Source organism: Cupressus sempervirens, chromosome 2, assembly GCF_028749045.1.
Source record: "Cupressus sempervirens isolate cs-2001-9-10 chromosome 2, ASM2874904v1, whole genome shotgun sequence".
NCBI classification, from domain to species: domain Eukaryota; kingdom Viridiplantae; phylum Streptophyta; class Pinopsida; order Cupressales; family Cupressaceae; genus Cupressus; species Cupressus sempervirens.
In genome coordinates this window covers 671480056-671495649 of record NC_143119.1, presented here as the reverse complement: position 1 = coordinate 671495649, position 15594 = coordinate 671480056, and the positions used below count along the sequence as shown (strand labels likewise).

General features: G+C 35.7%; 1 protein-coding gene across 28 annotated transcripts in view; it reads right to left on the bottom strand.

Annotated features, from left to right (window-relative positions):
* Nucleotides 1–14843, bottom strand: part of LOC149575138 (pyridoxin (pyrodoxamine) 5'-phosphate oxidase) — a 134918-nt gene extending 120075 nt beyond the window's left edge. For 8 of the 28 annotated variants that reach the window (XR_016360133.1, XR_016360130.1, XR_016360134.1 and 5 more), the window contains exons 1-3: nucleotides 14652–14788; nucleotides 14380–14530; nucleotides 13812–13912 (exon numbers count right to left, since the gene is read on the bottom strand). Coding sequence is in view for 10 of the 28 variants with exons in the window: in XM_089814982.1 (XP_089671108.1) it covers nucleotides 13812–13912; nucleotides 14380–14500 (222 nt within the window). In the remaining 18 variants the exon portion in view is untranslated. Of the gene's footprint in view, nucleotides 1–13811; nucleotides 13913–14379; nucleotides 14617–14651 lie in introns of those variants that run through there. The other 20 variants (XR_016360135.1, XR_016360132.1, XR_016360136.1 and 17 more) reach the window with 14 other exon arrangements.
* Between the last annotated feature and the right edge of the window lie 751 nt (nucleotides 14844–15594).

Below are 15594 nucleotides of genomic sequence, written 5' to 3'. Positions count from 1 at the left end.
ATGTTTGTAATTGTCTCACAGGTGCAGGGCATGAGGAGTACATTTACAATGGTTTCTGAGATGAAAGAGGACTGATATTTCATATATATCAGTCAAAACAATCAAGATTTTCAATTTGCATGTGTGAGTAGTGGATAAATATTTGAGATTGTAAAGGAGGTTGAATGAGGATCTTCAATGCATTATACGAGTTTAAGAAAATATTTGGTGTGTGAAAATCAAGTCCCTTTATATGATTGTCCCTTTGAAGGTGAATATGACAGCCATAACAGCAGTACGTAGAATGTTTGTAAAAACACTATAAATCTTTTGATTGGAAGTTGCATGAATATGAGAAGTATTCCTAGACGTGTTAAAGACGTAAAAATGTGAAGACAGCAGAAATATACCATACTTGTACTTGGTTCATGCTAGAATTTGTGACTGTCTTAGTTGTGTCTCAAACTGGTAAAATTCTAATTCCTGTATGTTTCAGTGCTTTTTACGATTATGTATGGAAAGGTTGGGGTGTGCATGTCATATTTTTCGAATGAGTATGGAATCTACCTTTGTTTGCTTCAAGTTTGACTCATTTTCATTAAGAAATGAGTAAGTTATGCCCACTTTTGTAAAACCAATCTGTTCAGATTTTAGTTTCCCAAATCTGCAGTCTAAAGAATATTTTGTAACAGCTATGTATGGTCGACTAAGGACCTAAACATTGGTGGGTGAGTAGTTTAGCATGTTTTGAACAACTTTCTTACTTCCCATAAAAATTCATTTTGTGATTTGAAAGGTCAAACAAAACGTTTTCTAAAAGCTGTCCTGTTTATGTGGTTTCCTGTCACTGTTGCTACAAGCTGGTAAAACTCTATTATATGTGTATTTGTGTGCTTGGTGACCGTGTATGGTTTGGAAAGGTCTCAAGTATCATTAAAAAAGTTTCTCAAGGTGTCTTATAGTGTAGTTTGAATACACAAATCAAGTTCAGGCCTGTAGACATTTGTTTGGAAGTATGCCGATTTGGCATTATATTGTTTCCAAAATTTATGTAAACCTTTTCCTCTGCATTAAATGGCATGTTGGGCCTGTTTTTGGGCACCTCTAGCCAGTAGTACTTCCATATAAGAGTATTGAAAATATTTAAATGAACACCTATTTTTGTACCTTCATTCACAAACTATAGAAACTACCTCTTCAAGTAGGTTTGTTTTGTCAAGGATTTTGAACTTAAAGGCTCTCCATTCTGCTCCACAAGCCTACTACTGTTTTTTCTCCAACAATCTTGAAAAGAACATCTACCAATGACAACCAAATTGTGATAAGAGCTCTTGAATCCAGATCCTCTCAATTCTCATCAATCATGTATGCAGGTTTCTTTTGACTTGCCTACCAGGGCTTTGTAATGACCCTTGTAAGCTTTCTAACAACATTTTTTCTATTGTTATTTAAGATGTGCTACCACAAAAAAAATATAGCATTATTAATGTTAATTCTGTTAAAGATTATTGTATCCTTGTATTTCTTGATAATTATAAATGTTCTCAATGCTGATGAAAACGTCAGATTTTCTGATCTACAGAGTAACTGTGCCTAATGAGATCAATAACTGTATCACTAACTATATGAAGAATCAGCGGGCTCAATACAAGTATGATCGCCTTTTCTGAGTTATCTTCTTATAACCATGCAAGCAATTGGATTTTATCATGTAAGAGGAAATATAACCTATAGCTTTTCCAGAATGATCACCCTCTAACCATGCAATCTCTTAATGTCATCTCTGATTAGTTATTGATGCTCATGCGTTCTTGGCTTTGCAACAGGTTGATAGACACCACCTTCACATGACTTCTCTGAGGCTCTTAGAGAGCTCCGATATTCTGTAAAATAGATAAAACCAATTCTATATGCCATTTGGACAAGTCAATGATTCTCCCTTAATATGTAGTGAGGAGGCATGATGGGAGAAGTTGTATCTCAACGATCATGACCCTTACAAACAAACCGATTCAGTAGTGAACCAAATCGTACCTCTTCCTTGTAGCTAATAATATTAGTTAATTAACCAACTTCATATCAGATTAGTTCCTTCCTTGGGTGGTGATAATGTATGAATTGTTTTATACCTTTGATCAGTCTGAATCTCTCTCTCTGGACAGCGATTACTCATTTCTTAGGCAGCGATTATCGTATTATCTTTCTTTTCCTCCTTGTTCAGAGATAAAACTAACTAGTATATGACAGTCTTATTATCATCCATGCCTTTAGACAATAATATTTTTCTTGGTTTATTCAGTGATCAGATGGGGATCATTTCATGCTTTGTGCAATCCATGTTGAAATAACAAATCATGCACCTTGAGCTTCCACAACTCAAAGTTATTCTTCCCATTGAATTTCTCCGCCACAAACATTGCATGCAAAATCGTCACCATTTGATATTGCAAAACAGGCAACAAATCCTAACACAACTGCTACGAAAAGATAATTGCTGTGATATCGCCTATTGTAGACGTACGAACATAAATCCACAAAATTGAATAAAATTGCAGCACAAATTAGTTGCAAAGAATAATGAAGAAAATAACAGAATAATAAAACAACAAACAAGACACATATATACATAGTAAAACCTTGACTATATGTAGAGGAAACAGCCACAGACTGACTATCAGTATTCTTATTTCTCAAAGAAAATAATTACAATCTTCAAGCAGCTGTTGATATTAAAATTGGTTCCCATTCAAGACAACAAGACATGTATGTAATATCTTCAAGATAAGAACAACAGATAAAATTACAATCTTCAAGCAGCTGGTGATATTAAAATTGATTCCCTTCAAGACAACAAGACATGTATATAATATCTTCAAGATAAGAACAACAGATATAATTAGAAAAAAAGCTAATTTTTTCCTTTAAAGAAGTTATGGATTATCTCAAGGATAATTGAATATGTTTTATTGTTTCCGTTGTTGTGATTATCCAAAGGACTAATGTTGGTTTGATTTTGATGATCACTCTAGCAGACACAAAGAAATTGAATTTCAAACAAAATGTGTAAGTGATAACAAGAGTGGAGCAATCTTTGCAACAAGAGGTTTCGAGAAAGTGGCACAAGGCTAACTAAAGATGAGGTAAAGTTTGTAAGATCCCACATGTCAGGCAACACTTAAAGCTGATGGTTAAGTAACAAATTGCTTGGATAATAAATGTCTCTTTGAGATGAGTTGGCAATAGGTGAGTATTAAAATACAAATATTTTATGTTTTGCTCACTAAAACACACATGGCATAAAGCTGACTACCATTTACAAGTCAAATTAATCTACAATATCTGTGTGAATCCTTCCTAAAGACTTCAATGATCATCATTTATTTATTGTTGTCAAATAACAAATTGCTATGGATACCAAAATGAACATGCTATGGAAGTAAACATTGTTGGAAAGGACCACATCTAGGCAGTCATTGTTGAGAAGGACCATGACTATTGTGGGCTGCAATAGAAAGCAAGAAATGCAATGAGTACTGTAAATTTGCATTGAAAGTGCATGGACCCCACCTCAACTTTTGCAATTGGCTTGAGTTGTCACTAAGTCATTCTAATTTCTAGGATTTATATTTTGTTTATTGACATATACTTAATAATACTTGGAAGAATACTTACTAGGTTGTTATTCCTCGTACCTACTATTGTGAGGTTCTCACACCATCGCCCCAAAATTTTGGAGACCCCCATTTTCTTGATCGCCTTGGCAAAAATTTTTGAAGTTGTCCAAAAGTTTCCAATTTTAGAAAAAAATTCACCTTAGACGCCTTCGGGCCAGAAGGGAGGAGGTTAGATTTGTTTTTCACCCAGTTTTAGATTGATTTTTCGGAACAGACAATTTTATCCTTAGGCTGAACAAATTTCAAAGACAACATTTTCTCGATAATTTGGACTATACTTGGCAAGATAAATTTACAAAATTTTGGACTTAGACGGTTTTATTTTGAGAACTGGATGTAATTATGTAATCTTTAGCATTTTCAAAATATTTCTTTTAGATTTAATTGTTTCGGAAATTTTAATTTTTGGTGAAAAAAATTGATTTTGTAATGGTGAAATTGAATTAGGAAAACCGATTTTAGATTCTAGAGAAATGATTTATTTTTGTTAAAAAATTAAAATTGCATTGCAAAATCAATTTTGGATTAAATTGCAAAAATTGGTGTTAAATAGGTTAAATTTGCCTTGAAGATTTTAAAATCTTTTAAGAAATTGGTAAATTAAAATTGAAAAAATCGATTTTGGCTTGCCAAATCCGATTTTAAATGATAGTTTAATTACTAAAACATCATTAAATGAAAATGTTTAGCATCTCCAAGGCTTTATTAATTTTATTTTTGCAATTTTGGTCTTAACCGGCAATTAAAAATGCAAAATTTCACTATGGCAAAATTAATTTTTAGCTTGGCATTTAATCTGGGTCAGAATTGTGCACTAATTAAATTTTCTCTCTCCCGGGGCGAGTTGGCCAGCTAGGAGGAATGTGTGAAGTTGGGTATAAGAAGGCTTTCCCCTTCCTTCATTTCTCATTCCACAAGCAGGTCTCTTCCTTTCCTTGGCGATTTTGAGGCAGCCTTCTTCCATTTTGGCGATTTTTCTTGGCAAAGGGAGAACATTATCAGACTTAGCGATTATTGGAGGAGTAGATTTGTGTGCTTAAGGCAGATTTCAAGGCCTTAATGAATTGTTTCTAGGGCAGAATTTTCTATGTTTGGCGATTTTGGAAGACAGATCTGCACTTTTTTCTTGACGATTTCTTCCTAGGTCCAATTTTCTTGAAGGGCTGCGATTTTTCTTTCCTAGGAGTTGGACGATTTTGTTGGTGAAGAAGTACATGATTAAGGACCTGATTTTTGGCACATGTATGAGCAATTTCAAGAGGACAGAATTCTGATTTCTTCAGCTAGGGCATCATTATTTGCAAAGGGGATTGAAATTCTTAGGTCTGATCCAAACTTCAAAGAAGACCTAGCTATTGGTAAAGGTGAATTCAATTCATTCTAGAGTTGAAAGATAGTCCTTAAGCAGATTTCACTCCTTGTTCTTGTCTAGTTTTGTTTCTCTTGGTTCTTCTTACATTCATCATCCACCACTTCATCATCCCATCTATAGGTTGAAGTTTGGAGAGATAAGTGTAGAATCCATGATAGGACATTTGGCAAGGCAGAAATAAGTTAGACCACCTTAGGAATGAAGGTTGGAGATCGATAAGGGTAGTCCATATCACTTAGAACGAAGGAGCAGAAATAAGTGTTTAGGATGTTAGATGTTAGTGCAAGCAAGAACCTTAAGGGAACAAATACTAAGAAAGACAAAGAGGATATGATACCCAAAACCACCTTCTTCTAAAAAATGAAGCTAATTACCAATACCAATATCGGTACAATGAGCATGATACAAGTAAAGGACTAACAAAAGAAAGGACAATCCCCCATGGCAAAGAAGATTTACAAAAGTGGAATTGTACATGCAACAACTTTCCCTCCTACCTTGCCTTGTTCAAAATTGGTTATGGAATGTGCATCCAGGTTTGATTTGGTTAGTAAATCCATCATTTTTGACGATGGAAAGAGAATGCTGGCCAACATCGACGGACAGGTGATCGAAGAAGCATTTAGCATCCCTTAATACAAAAGTATGACAGTAGTAATGATGGACCAGGCGGCCAAGTCACTTCAAGACAACCAGGAGGCTAACAAATATTAAGAAAGACAAAGAGGATATGATCCCCAAAACCACTTCTCAAAAATGAGGCGAATTATCGATACCAATATCGGTACAATGAACATGATACAGGTAAAGGATAGACTAAAGAAAGGACAATCCCCCATGGCAAAGAAGATTTACAAAAGTGGAATTGTACACACAGCGGCTTTCCCTCCTACCTTGCCTTATCCATAATTGGTTATGGCATGTGCATCCAGGTTTGATTTGGTTAGTAAATCCATCATTTTTGACGATGGGAAGAGAGTGTTGGCCAACATCGATGGACAGGTGATCGAAGAAGCATTTAGCATCCCTCAATACAAAAGTATGACAGTAGTAATGATGGACCAGGCGGCCAAGTCATTTCAAGATAAGCAGGAGGCTTATTTCATGCATCTAAAACAGGATTGGCTACACGAAGGCAAGAAGGGAGTCACCAGATCATCGAGGCTCACCGTGGCAAACTTCAAATCAAAATATAGAGATCTCATTGTACTTCTCAACCGGATCATGGATCTAGCTCAAGGTATGCAATTCGAAAATTGGATGTACTTCTTTATTGATGAAATTGAAAAAGAAAAAAGAAGATTTGATTGGGCTAGGATCATAAGAGAGAATCTAGAGTTGATACTTAGAACTGTTTAGAATCAAAAGCAGTTCTACATGGGGTCCTATCTGTTCTATCTGATTGCTAGATTGTATAAAAATCCTGGACTTAAGGCTTTAAGGGAAATTGGCAATGGGCCGAGGCAATATTTGGTGCATGAATGCTATCCACAGCTTCATTTGCACAACAACAAAGATTATAAAATGTTTTGTGACGCCTTTGCCATGAAGACAGTAAGGGTATTACAAGGGACACCTACTAGGAGGCTTTCATTGGAAGCAGAAGCAAAGATTAAGAAATATGGGAGTTGGTTCATCCAGTTTTCGTAATTCACATACATTAGAGTAGCAGGAAGCACAGTTTGTCCCAAGAGGCTTCCAAGATACCCACCCGACAAGGTAGTTTTGATGGAATTGGCTAGGCAACTTGAGCATTATGACAAGATAATGAAACTCGAGGGTAAGACAAGGTTACCTTCTCATTCAGAATTGGCAATGATAGTTGCCCCAATCGTGTAGCCTTTGCAGCTCTGAAGAAGGAATTGGAATGGTATCATCTAGGATGGTACAGAGCAAGGCAAGGATTTGATCCTAATGATCTTATCAAGGTATCTCACGGAAATGCATTTAAACATGTTCCCACTATAGAAGACTTTTGGGCCAATGCCAAGGATGACTTTCATGCGAGAAAGCTAGCTTTCTCGAGATTGTCGATGAACATGATGAGAGATATCAGATGGGGAGGCCTTGATATTCCCGATCAACTGGAAGATGATGGAGATATGCTAAGAGAAGATTAAGTTACAGTAGAAGCAACAGAGTTGAATCCAGTCGATTGGGATGATCATCAGGATCCTTCCTAAGAGGTAGTTACAAGGACAATTGATTTGCACACTGAGTCATGGTAGAATGAAAGATTAAGGAAACTACAAAGTCAAAGGATACACCTCACTTATGAGAAGATGAAGCCAAAAGAGGGTCCAGAGGAATCAGTCGGACAGAAGGGTGAAGGAAGTAGCCGGCAACAAGAAACAATTAGAAGCAAGAAGAGAGCATTGGAAGTTGCGAAAAGCAAAAAAATCTGAAACCTCTAGCAAAGAGACAGCACGCAGCACCGTTAAGGGAAAGTATAATTGAGGCTAGAAGTCAAGAAGACAACACAAGTGAATAAAAGACCGCAGTCAAGGTAAGCTCTAATTCAGAGTCAAGTGGTTACAGTGATAGCACCGAGTACTCTCCTCTCTCAAAAAACCAACATGGAGTTGACATGGCAATTACTAGTGAAGAAGAAGATTGGCCAATTGATATTAAGGAAATAAGACACATGCCAAATTCACCACCAAACATCTGCGAAATAAAATATTGAAGAGTTAGAAAGAAAGGTGAAAACATATTAAATTTTTATCTACCTATCATACATGTGAAAGACTCCAAATTCCAAATACTATACCTGGAGTTTGAATGTTTCTTCCTCTATTTGCCATGTCTAAAGAGAATAGCTTGACCCTTGCATTCTCATACATGTTGAACTCATAATACATGAGGTCTCTCACCTCAACCTCAAGTATCATCCTTTCAATGTGTTCAATGAGGCCCACCATAACTTCTCCAATGGGATCCAAGTAGGATGGCAAGAAACGAAAAATGAGGGTCAAGGAAGTACTCAAGTGCATGAATGGGTTGGTGGTGCTGATTGTTCCACCTCTTATCAATAATTTCCATATGGGGTCAAATTTGTGGTTGTCCCCGTTGTAGTAATTTTTAATAGCCTCCTTGGCCCTATCCATGGCCTGACAAAGATCCCCATCTAACAAGTGAAGAACCCTAACCAAGAGCCCTAACACCTACAATTGAGAAGTACAAAAAGATTAATTATTAAAGTTACAGTTTGGTAATGAAAGACTTAAATACAAAAAAAGTTAAATATTCAGATTTTGAAGATGTATTTTGTCTACTAACGGTCTCATCCAATCTAATTATCCTATATCCTCTAAAAGAGGGTCAAGGACATGCGCTGCACAAGGAGTACAAAAAAATGTGTTATATTTGTCCTTGAGGATCCTACCAGCTGCCACATATGTCACCACATTATCAGTTATGCTTGCACCACATTATCAATTCCCACCTCCATTACAACTTGCTCTAACATTAGAGCCAAAGTCTCAGTAGTCTTCCCCTTCTTGAAAGCATCTACGAATTTCAAAAGCACCACATCATCCTTGCAAGAAACCAAAAAATTAATGATGGTGTGGTTTTTGCCATTCATCTAAAAAAATGGTGCAGCTACATTGTTTCCATTGTATTTTTTCTCGTCCACCACTTCTTCTTTCCTAGAAACTACATTTGTGAGAAACCTAAAAGTGCGAAGTAAAATTAACATTATCTTTAGGTACACAATTTCGACTAAGAAATTACTTAAATTCAACAAAAATGAGTAATTATCATAAATAAAAAATAATAATATAATAGTCTACACTCTAAAAATCAAAACTCAACATAAGCTATAAAGATTCAACACTAGTTTAAAATATTTATAAACTAAAACAAAGTGAACTACCCTCTCACTCAAGTTTACACAAGAAGGCACCTTGTAGCTTGTTAAAGTACCAGAAATTGACACAGGCAATGACTACTTGCCAATGCACATCCCTGTTCCACCCAGTTCCCTCTAATGATGGTTATGCTGCAAGTGTGTTTCTGTCCACGAAAAATCTATCTATAGAAGACGATTGTGATGTTGATGGTGAGGTTCTACTAGAAGTAGCAAAATCGAGGGGATGTTGGATTTGTGGAAGCATGGGCCATGAAGAGAGCCCACTATGTCTTTGCTTCTTCATCAAGGTTGATTGGAACACCTTGAGATTCAACAATTGTTGCCCTCATGACTAGGTTGGCACTTCCCCTTCGCAATTTTTTCTCTTCTTGGGCGGCAAGCAGGGCAGTTTTTTCTCTTTTTATTATTCTTGTGGTGTTGTCGGAATCCCTCGTCTCATTTTTTGTGACGCCTTCAAGGTGGTATTTCAAGCAGTCTATGCCTCCACTAATTACTTTTTCACATTTTATGCAAACTACCAAATTAATTTTGGGTCCTTCAAAGGCATACTTCCAAGCCATATCTCTAGCCCCTTTGGGACATGTGCCTACATATCCAGATGGGCATGCATCTACTGACACACTCGCAAACCCTAAAGCTGACTAGTTGTGCAAAAATCTCCATTTGCCATTTCAATCAGATTTCGACCAACACATAAATGGAAACCAAAAATTAATATATTAAATTTCAATAAAAAAATTAGGAAACAAGCTATATTAGTTTAAATAAGTTTAAACATATTTGAAACTTGAAGAAAAAAAGTGTTTGGGTTTGAAACTTTTAGGAAAAGATGAGATTCTTGAGGAAACAATGAAACTGAAAAATTTATTAAAAATTAGTAGTAAATCTTGTTCACTCTAAAACAATTTAGAGTACTTAAGAAATCTTATTATAGAATTTTTATAAACCTAGATACAACAAAGAGAAGACGAAATGATTTTTTTTTTTTAAATAGAAAAAAAAATCTGAAAACTTACCTGCAAATTCAATTTTGCTTCAAAATCCTCTTCAAATCTTCTACAAATTGATCTAGATCTTTTCAAATAACCTTTGAAAACCATGGCAGTTTTATTTTTTGCTTGGAGAGCAAATTACAATTGATGTAATGCAAAATATCCTTTTGCTTGACACAGAACAGTATTATACAGCCATGGGTGGTTAATAAAGCACTTACCATCGATTTATCAAAGATAAGTTGTTAAACACTCTGAAATTAGTTGCCAACTTATGGCAATGAGTCTGCTGAGAAAATGTAGCAATTACTCGCCAGGCCAAACTTATCACAATAAGTTTACTTATCGCCGGTAAGTTGATGATTTTTTCATCTATGCTCCAGCATATGATCCATTGCAATTTGGAAAGGAACACCCACACAAAAATATTGTTTCAGATGAATTCAGTGCCCAGTCTGTTTGCATTGGGAAACTCAAGTAGCACTATTTGAGCCTCTGAATCTATGTGTATGCCTGTATATGCGTGTGTGTGTGTGTGTGTGCATATATATATATATATATATATATATAGGTAATTTATTATTTATATGTACACTACAAAGAGAATAACAGAGAGAAATTGAGAAATCTTGTTCAATCTTGGTTTTTGGTACAAATTCAGAAGCCACAACAGGATATAATTCTAGAGTTCTGACATATTGAAAAATTATAGAATTTAAGTGAATTTAGTTTCTCAGATATGAAACTTGCAGTCTGCCAATAGGACATTATGTAGGTAAAGATGAATTGGAAGCTTTGAATTGAGAATGAAATTTATTAAGTCATGATAAGGCCTCTTTTTCAGAAAAGCATTTCAATTTATTTTGAAGATTATTTCTATGTTTATTGGTGTTCATAATCTACCACCGGTTATTCAAATCTTTCACTGTTCAAACTTCAGATAGGCAGCAAAGTCAGAGCAGCTAAATAAAAATCAATAAGGTACAAAAATCTGTTAGTCCCACACTGTTTTAAGAAAAAAAATTGAGGGCCCTGCCGTTGGTTTGTTCCTAACTATTTGAAAATATATTTGTACAATGTCCTTTCTATCTTGAGTCACATTTTTTTCAAATCGTTAATGTTCATTTCATACTCACATGGTCACAGTGAACTAAGGAAGTGGCTATCCAGCAAACTAAAATGTAAAATATATGAGGAGAGTTTGAAACAAAACTATCCCCCTTGGTAAGATATGCATTTTAGTTTGTTGTTGAGATTTTCCCGTGGGTTGCAGCCATTGGGTTACCATTTCAAATCAGGGTACAGTTATATTATATATTGAAGTTATAAATATAATAAACAGGAGATGTTATAGAGTTGAGAGTCGAGATATAGCACAGTTCCTCGTCTCCACGCTGTTGATTCTAGGAGACTATGATCCCACTCCAACTACTCAGTTCACAAAAAAGGGCATCAAAATTTCACCTTTTATTCAACACTGAGTTTTTCAACAAATACCCATAAAACAAGATTAATTGACGTCCAATAATCTCTGTTTTGATTTCTGTTTCTTGTTCCTTCTCCTTTATATACAGAATTCAAGTACTTATTTTGAACAAGTTTAATCTTTAAAGATGATACCTTATTTCAAAATGTCAAAAGCTAGGCCTATCTAATTAAATTGTGTTAGTGTAAATAATTAATTATTATTACACTTTACTTTAAGTTTACTCAAGTTAATACATTAGCATATTAGTTGTCATGTAGACACCTAGGAGTATGCATAATCATATGAGTTGCCTTGTTGACAACACAGGAGTTTGCATATTAATCTGAGTTGTCATGTTGACAACACAGTTGTTTGCACTCCAATTAAGCACATGTTGTCTACAACATATCTTTACGAGATACACCTATGTAAACTTATCCTCTCATCATCGCACAAACTCCTGTGCTCAATGGAAGATAATCCACTCTTGGTGGACATGTGCTTAGTTGTGATGCTTATCACTTTGCTAACTCCTAGTCATTCTAGATGCCTTTATATACAGGCACTTCTAGTGTGTATTCATCTGATTTCCATTATTATTTTAATCATTATTGAGATTCTTATTTGATCATTATTAGTCTCTCTTGTGCTATCTATTGAGCTTTTTGGTCTTGGTGTTCAATTATTGCCTTAGGCAAATTCTTACATGGTATCAGAGCTGAAGGAGCTTCATTGCATAGCCATTGGAGAGCTTCATTTTGCTTCATCTTGGAGGGCCACGATTCAAATCCAAGTATCCGCACAAATTGGGAGAGTTTTGAGCAAGATTTGACCTCGCCATTTCGTCCGGGTGGCCGTTTCCATAAATTTTGACTATAAATTTGCCTATGTGGAGCAAAAGTCAAATTTGAGGTAAAAAAATTTTGCAAATCGGACTTGGAAGCCCGATTTGCCCATTTGAAGGATCACAAGTACTCAAGCAAATCGCGGTATGATAACCCATTAAGCTTGGTATTGTATTTGCAATGTTAACTTTTGGATCTATAATTATTTGTTTTTTTAGATCTAGAAATTTTTTAGCTTTCTTGCAAATATATTGGTTTTGGTCGTTCCCCTACCTAGAACACCAGTCTTATCTATTTTAGAGATGTTGCACTCTGCACCAATCTAACCGACGAAGGGCACCATTCATCTCACCATGGACATTGGAGGATTTGTGCCGCAGTACGGATTTAAGAACATGTCCCATCTGTCCACGTCCGCATAGCAGAAACAGTGTTCTAACTGTCGGGATCTAGTTTCAGAGCTTTGGCGCTTCCACTCACCGTGTATCTAATCCACCTACCACTGCTCGGTCCCGACCAGACGACACTCCGACACCGGAAATCCACACTTGGGCATTGGGCATTGTCGATGATCCAATACAACTACACGTGGGTTTGATTCACACACTGCAACAGTCGATCCAAATAGTGATGTCACATAGAGCTCGCAAGCATCCTAACCAGGAGAAATCAGATCCGCTACTCCAGCACATGCTTTTACACAGAATTAGATCCGCTTCTAAATTGCAAATTCATTCCCCTCCAATTGACAACGAGCTCATTGTTTGGGTCCAAAGACCTATTCCACATCAGGCACATTGCAAATCCCAAGCTCATTTCTAATTGGAGGTTATTGTTAATCGAGCTCATCTACAACATTTATTTTTGGCGATCAGAGCTCATCATTTGCATTCAAGTCGAGCTTAGCCAAGTCCTTAGCAATCTGAGCAAGGCATCAACATAGATCTAACCTTGGCATTGGATCTAGTTACGTGTTTTTTGGTGAGCCATTTGCATCACCCTGCCTTTTCCTTGGCACAAAGGAGACGTTTTTAATTTGCCTAGTCAACATACAATACGGACTGCCATGTCAGCCAGCCAAGCTAAATTTTTTGCTAACATCATCAATTGACGAGACTAAATTTGACGGCCGTTTGACCATCACAAGCACATGAACTTCACTGGAAGGCAGCCAAACGCATCTTACACTATATCCAAGGTACACATACATATGGGATATGCTATGCAGCTGGTACTAGAGTACGGTTAGTGGGTTATACAGACTCAGACTATGCAGGGGATCTTAATTCTCGCAAATGCACTTCAGGATACATGTTTCATCTTGGTTCCGGCCTCATTGGTTGGCACATACACACCCTGACATATTCTTACAAATTGGACTAATAGCATGATTAACTCTCTATAGAAGTGTAAAGATTGTTTTTAACTTTAAAAATCCCAATCATGTCAGACACATACAAGAAGCCCTTTGGAACTCCAATAGGAGTTTCTTTTTCATTGAGTAAAGTGTTTGTCAACATTCATACCATTGAATTTAACATCACAAGCATCAAATAAAAATTGTTAAGATTGTGGCTAAAATGAGAAGGAAAAAGCTACTATCATACTGTTGCAGGCAAAGTGTGGCACGCTGACGAAGCTGAAATAACAAGATCAAGTCTCTGTGATGCCTTTGCCCTTCCAATTATACTGTAATCACACCTGCGTCCTTATAATCAAATTTTGCTCAATAAATTAGATTGCTCAATAAATTAGACTAAATAGCCTTCGTTTACTCAATTTAAAACTGACAGTAGCATTTCTATAGATCATTATAAAATCTATTATCTTAAATTAGAAAAATAAGTAATGAGTAAAATGTTTGTGAAGAAAACTCAGTAAATTCAATTTGCATCTGAATTCCACTCCATACTCTACATCTCTAATTCAACTATCACTCTTTTGCAACGTGATCCAATACCATTATTCAGCTCTACCTTTCCCTCATTTCCCTCTTTTTTTTATTACTAAATTATTTAATAATTCCATTTTCGCTCTAGTTTATGGCAGATGACAATGTGATCAGAATCGTGATATATACTAGATTATATAGTTTCCTGCAGACACATCTTACTCGTATTAATCGACTGTGAAAATCTTATCTCTAATCGCTAGTGAAGATTATCAGATACTTACGGACGAACCAGAAATTTTTGGGGAGAACGCGAGGAAGGGAAAGCTTCAAAAGATTGGCCACCATACCCGCTGAAGAATATTTACAATGTTCCTTCCTCTGATTTATCCGCGTCAATCCCATTCAAACATATTTCTCGCCATTTTAGTTCATCTGGAAGTAGATGAAAAAGCAGCGGATTCACGATAGAGCTCTATAAAAACGTGTGGACTGCTAATGGAATAATTTTGAATTAGCATAAAAACAAATGATAATGAAATGGAAGAAATCATACAAGGTTCGAGAGTCTGAAGAAGCTGACTGGCGCCAAGGCTTTGGGCGTGAATGGCCAATACGTGAACTTAACTTTTAGTTTCATTTGCCCTATAAAAAAAAGGCACAGCCTAATTTCCAACCAAAAAAATCAAAGACAGACCAAAGTCAAACTTTTTTTTCCCCTTAAACTTTTATTTTCATTTTACCCTGTAAAAGAAGGCAAGCTGCTAATCTCCAACAAAAAAATACCAAAGACAGAACAAAGTCAAACTTCTTTTTTCCCAAATTTACAAAAATAAAGTGATTTTTTTTTCAAATTTTGTGTTGTTCTCAACTACAAACTATGCAGATCATGAAGATCAAACGCTGAAATTTTTTTAAAAATTCATGATATTTTCGATCTTTTGAAAATTGGGCAACTGTACATTTTTGTGGGAGAATAGTCTTGTCCATAAAAGATTGCTATGTGAAATTGGCAATACACGTGCGAGTTGAATTGGAATTGTATTTAGTGAGCAATGGGTATTCTTATGAGATGTGAAAAAATAAATAAAATGTATTTATGTAATGAAAGATTAGTAGGCTTGAGGAGTATTTGTAATTCTATTTTTTTTATCAAAATAAGATTAAAAAGTATCAATTTATACATGTAAAACAATGGGAGGAAAATAATTAAAGAATTAATCTTTCTGATGGAAAACATGGGGAAGAGTTTGTAATTAAAATCATATGAGTTGTACTTAGAAACATGAAACAACCTAAAACAAAGTCATATAGGTAGCACCTAGAAACATGAAACGACTAAAAATAAAGTCATATTGACAAAGTCCAAGAACATGAGTTGAAAGTGGAACACCTTAAGCCTCAAGAGCAATAACGAAAGAGGTCGAGGGTCTTGCTCATCTTTGTTTCTCCTCAATCAATTTCCTATGTTGGTTCAAGGTCTAGAAGCATTTGCCCAT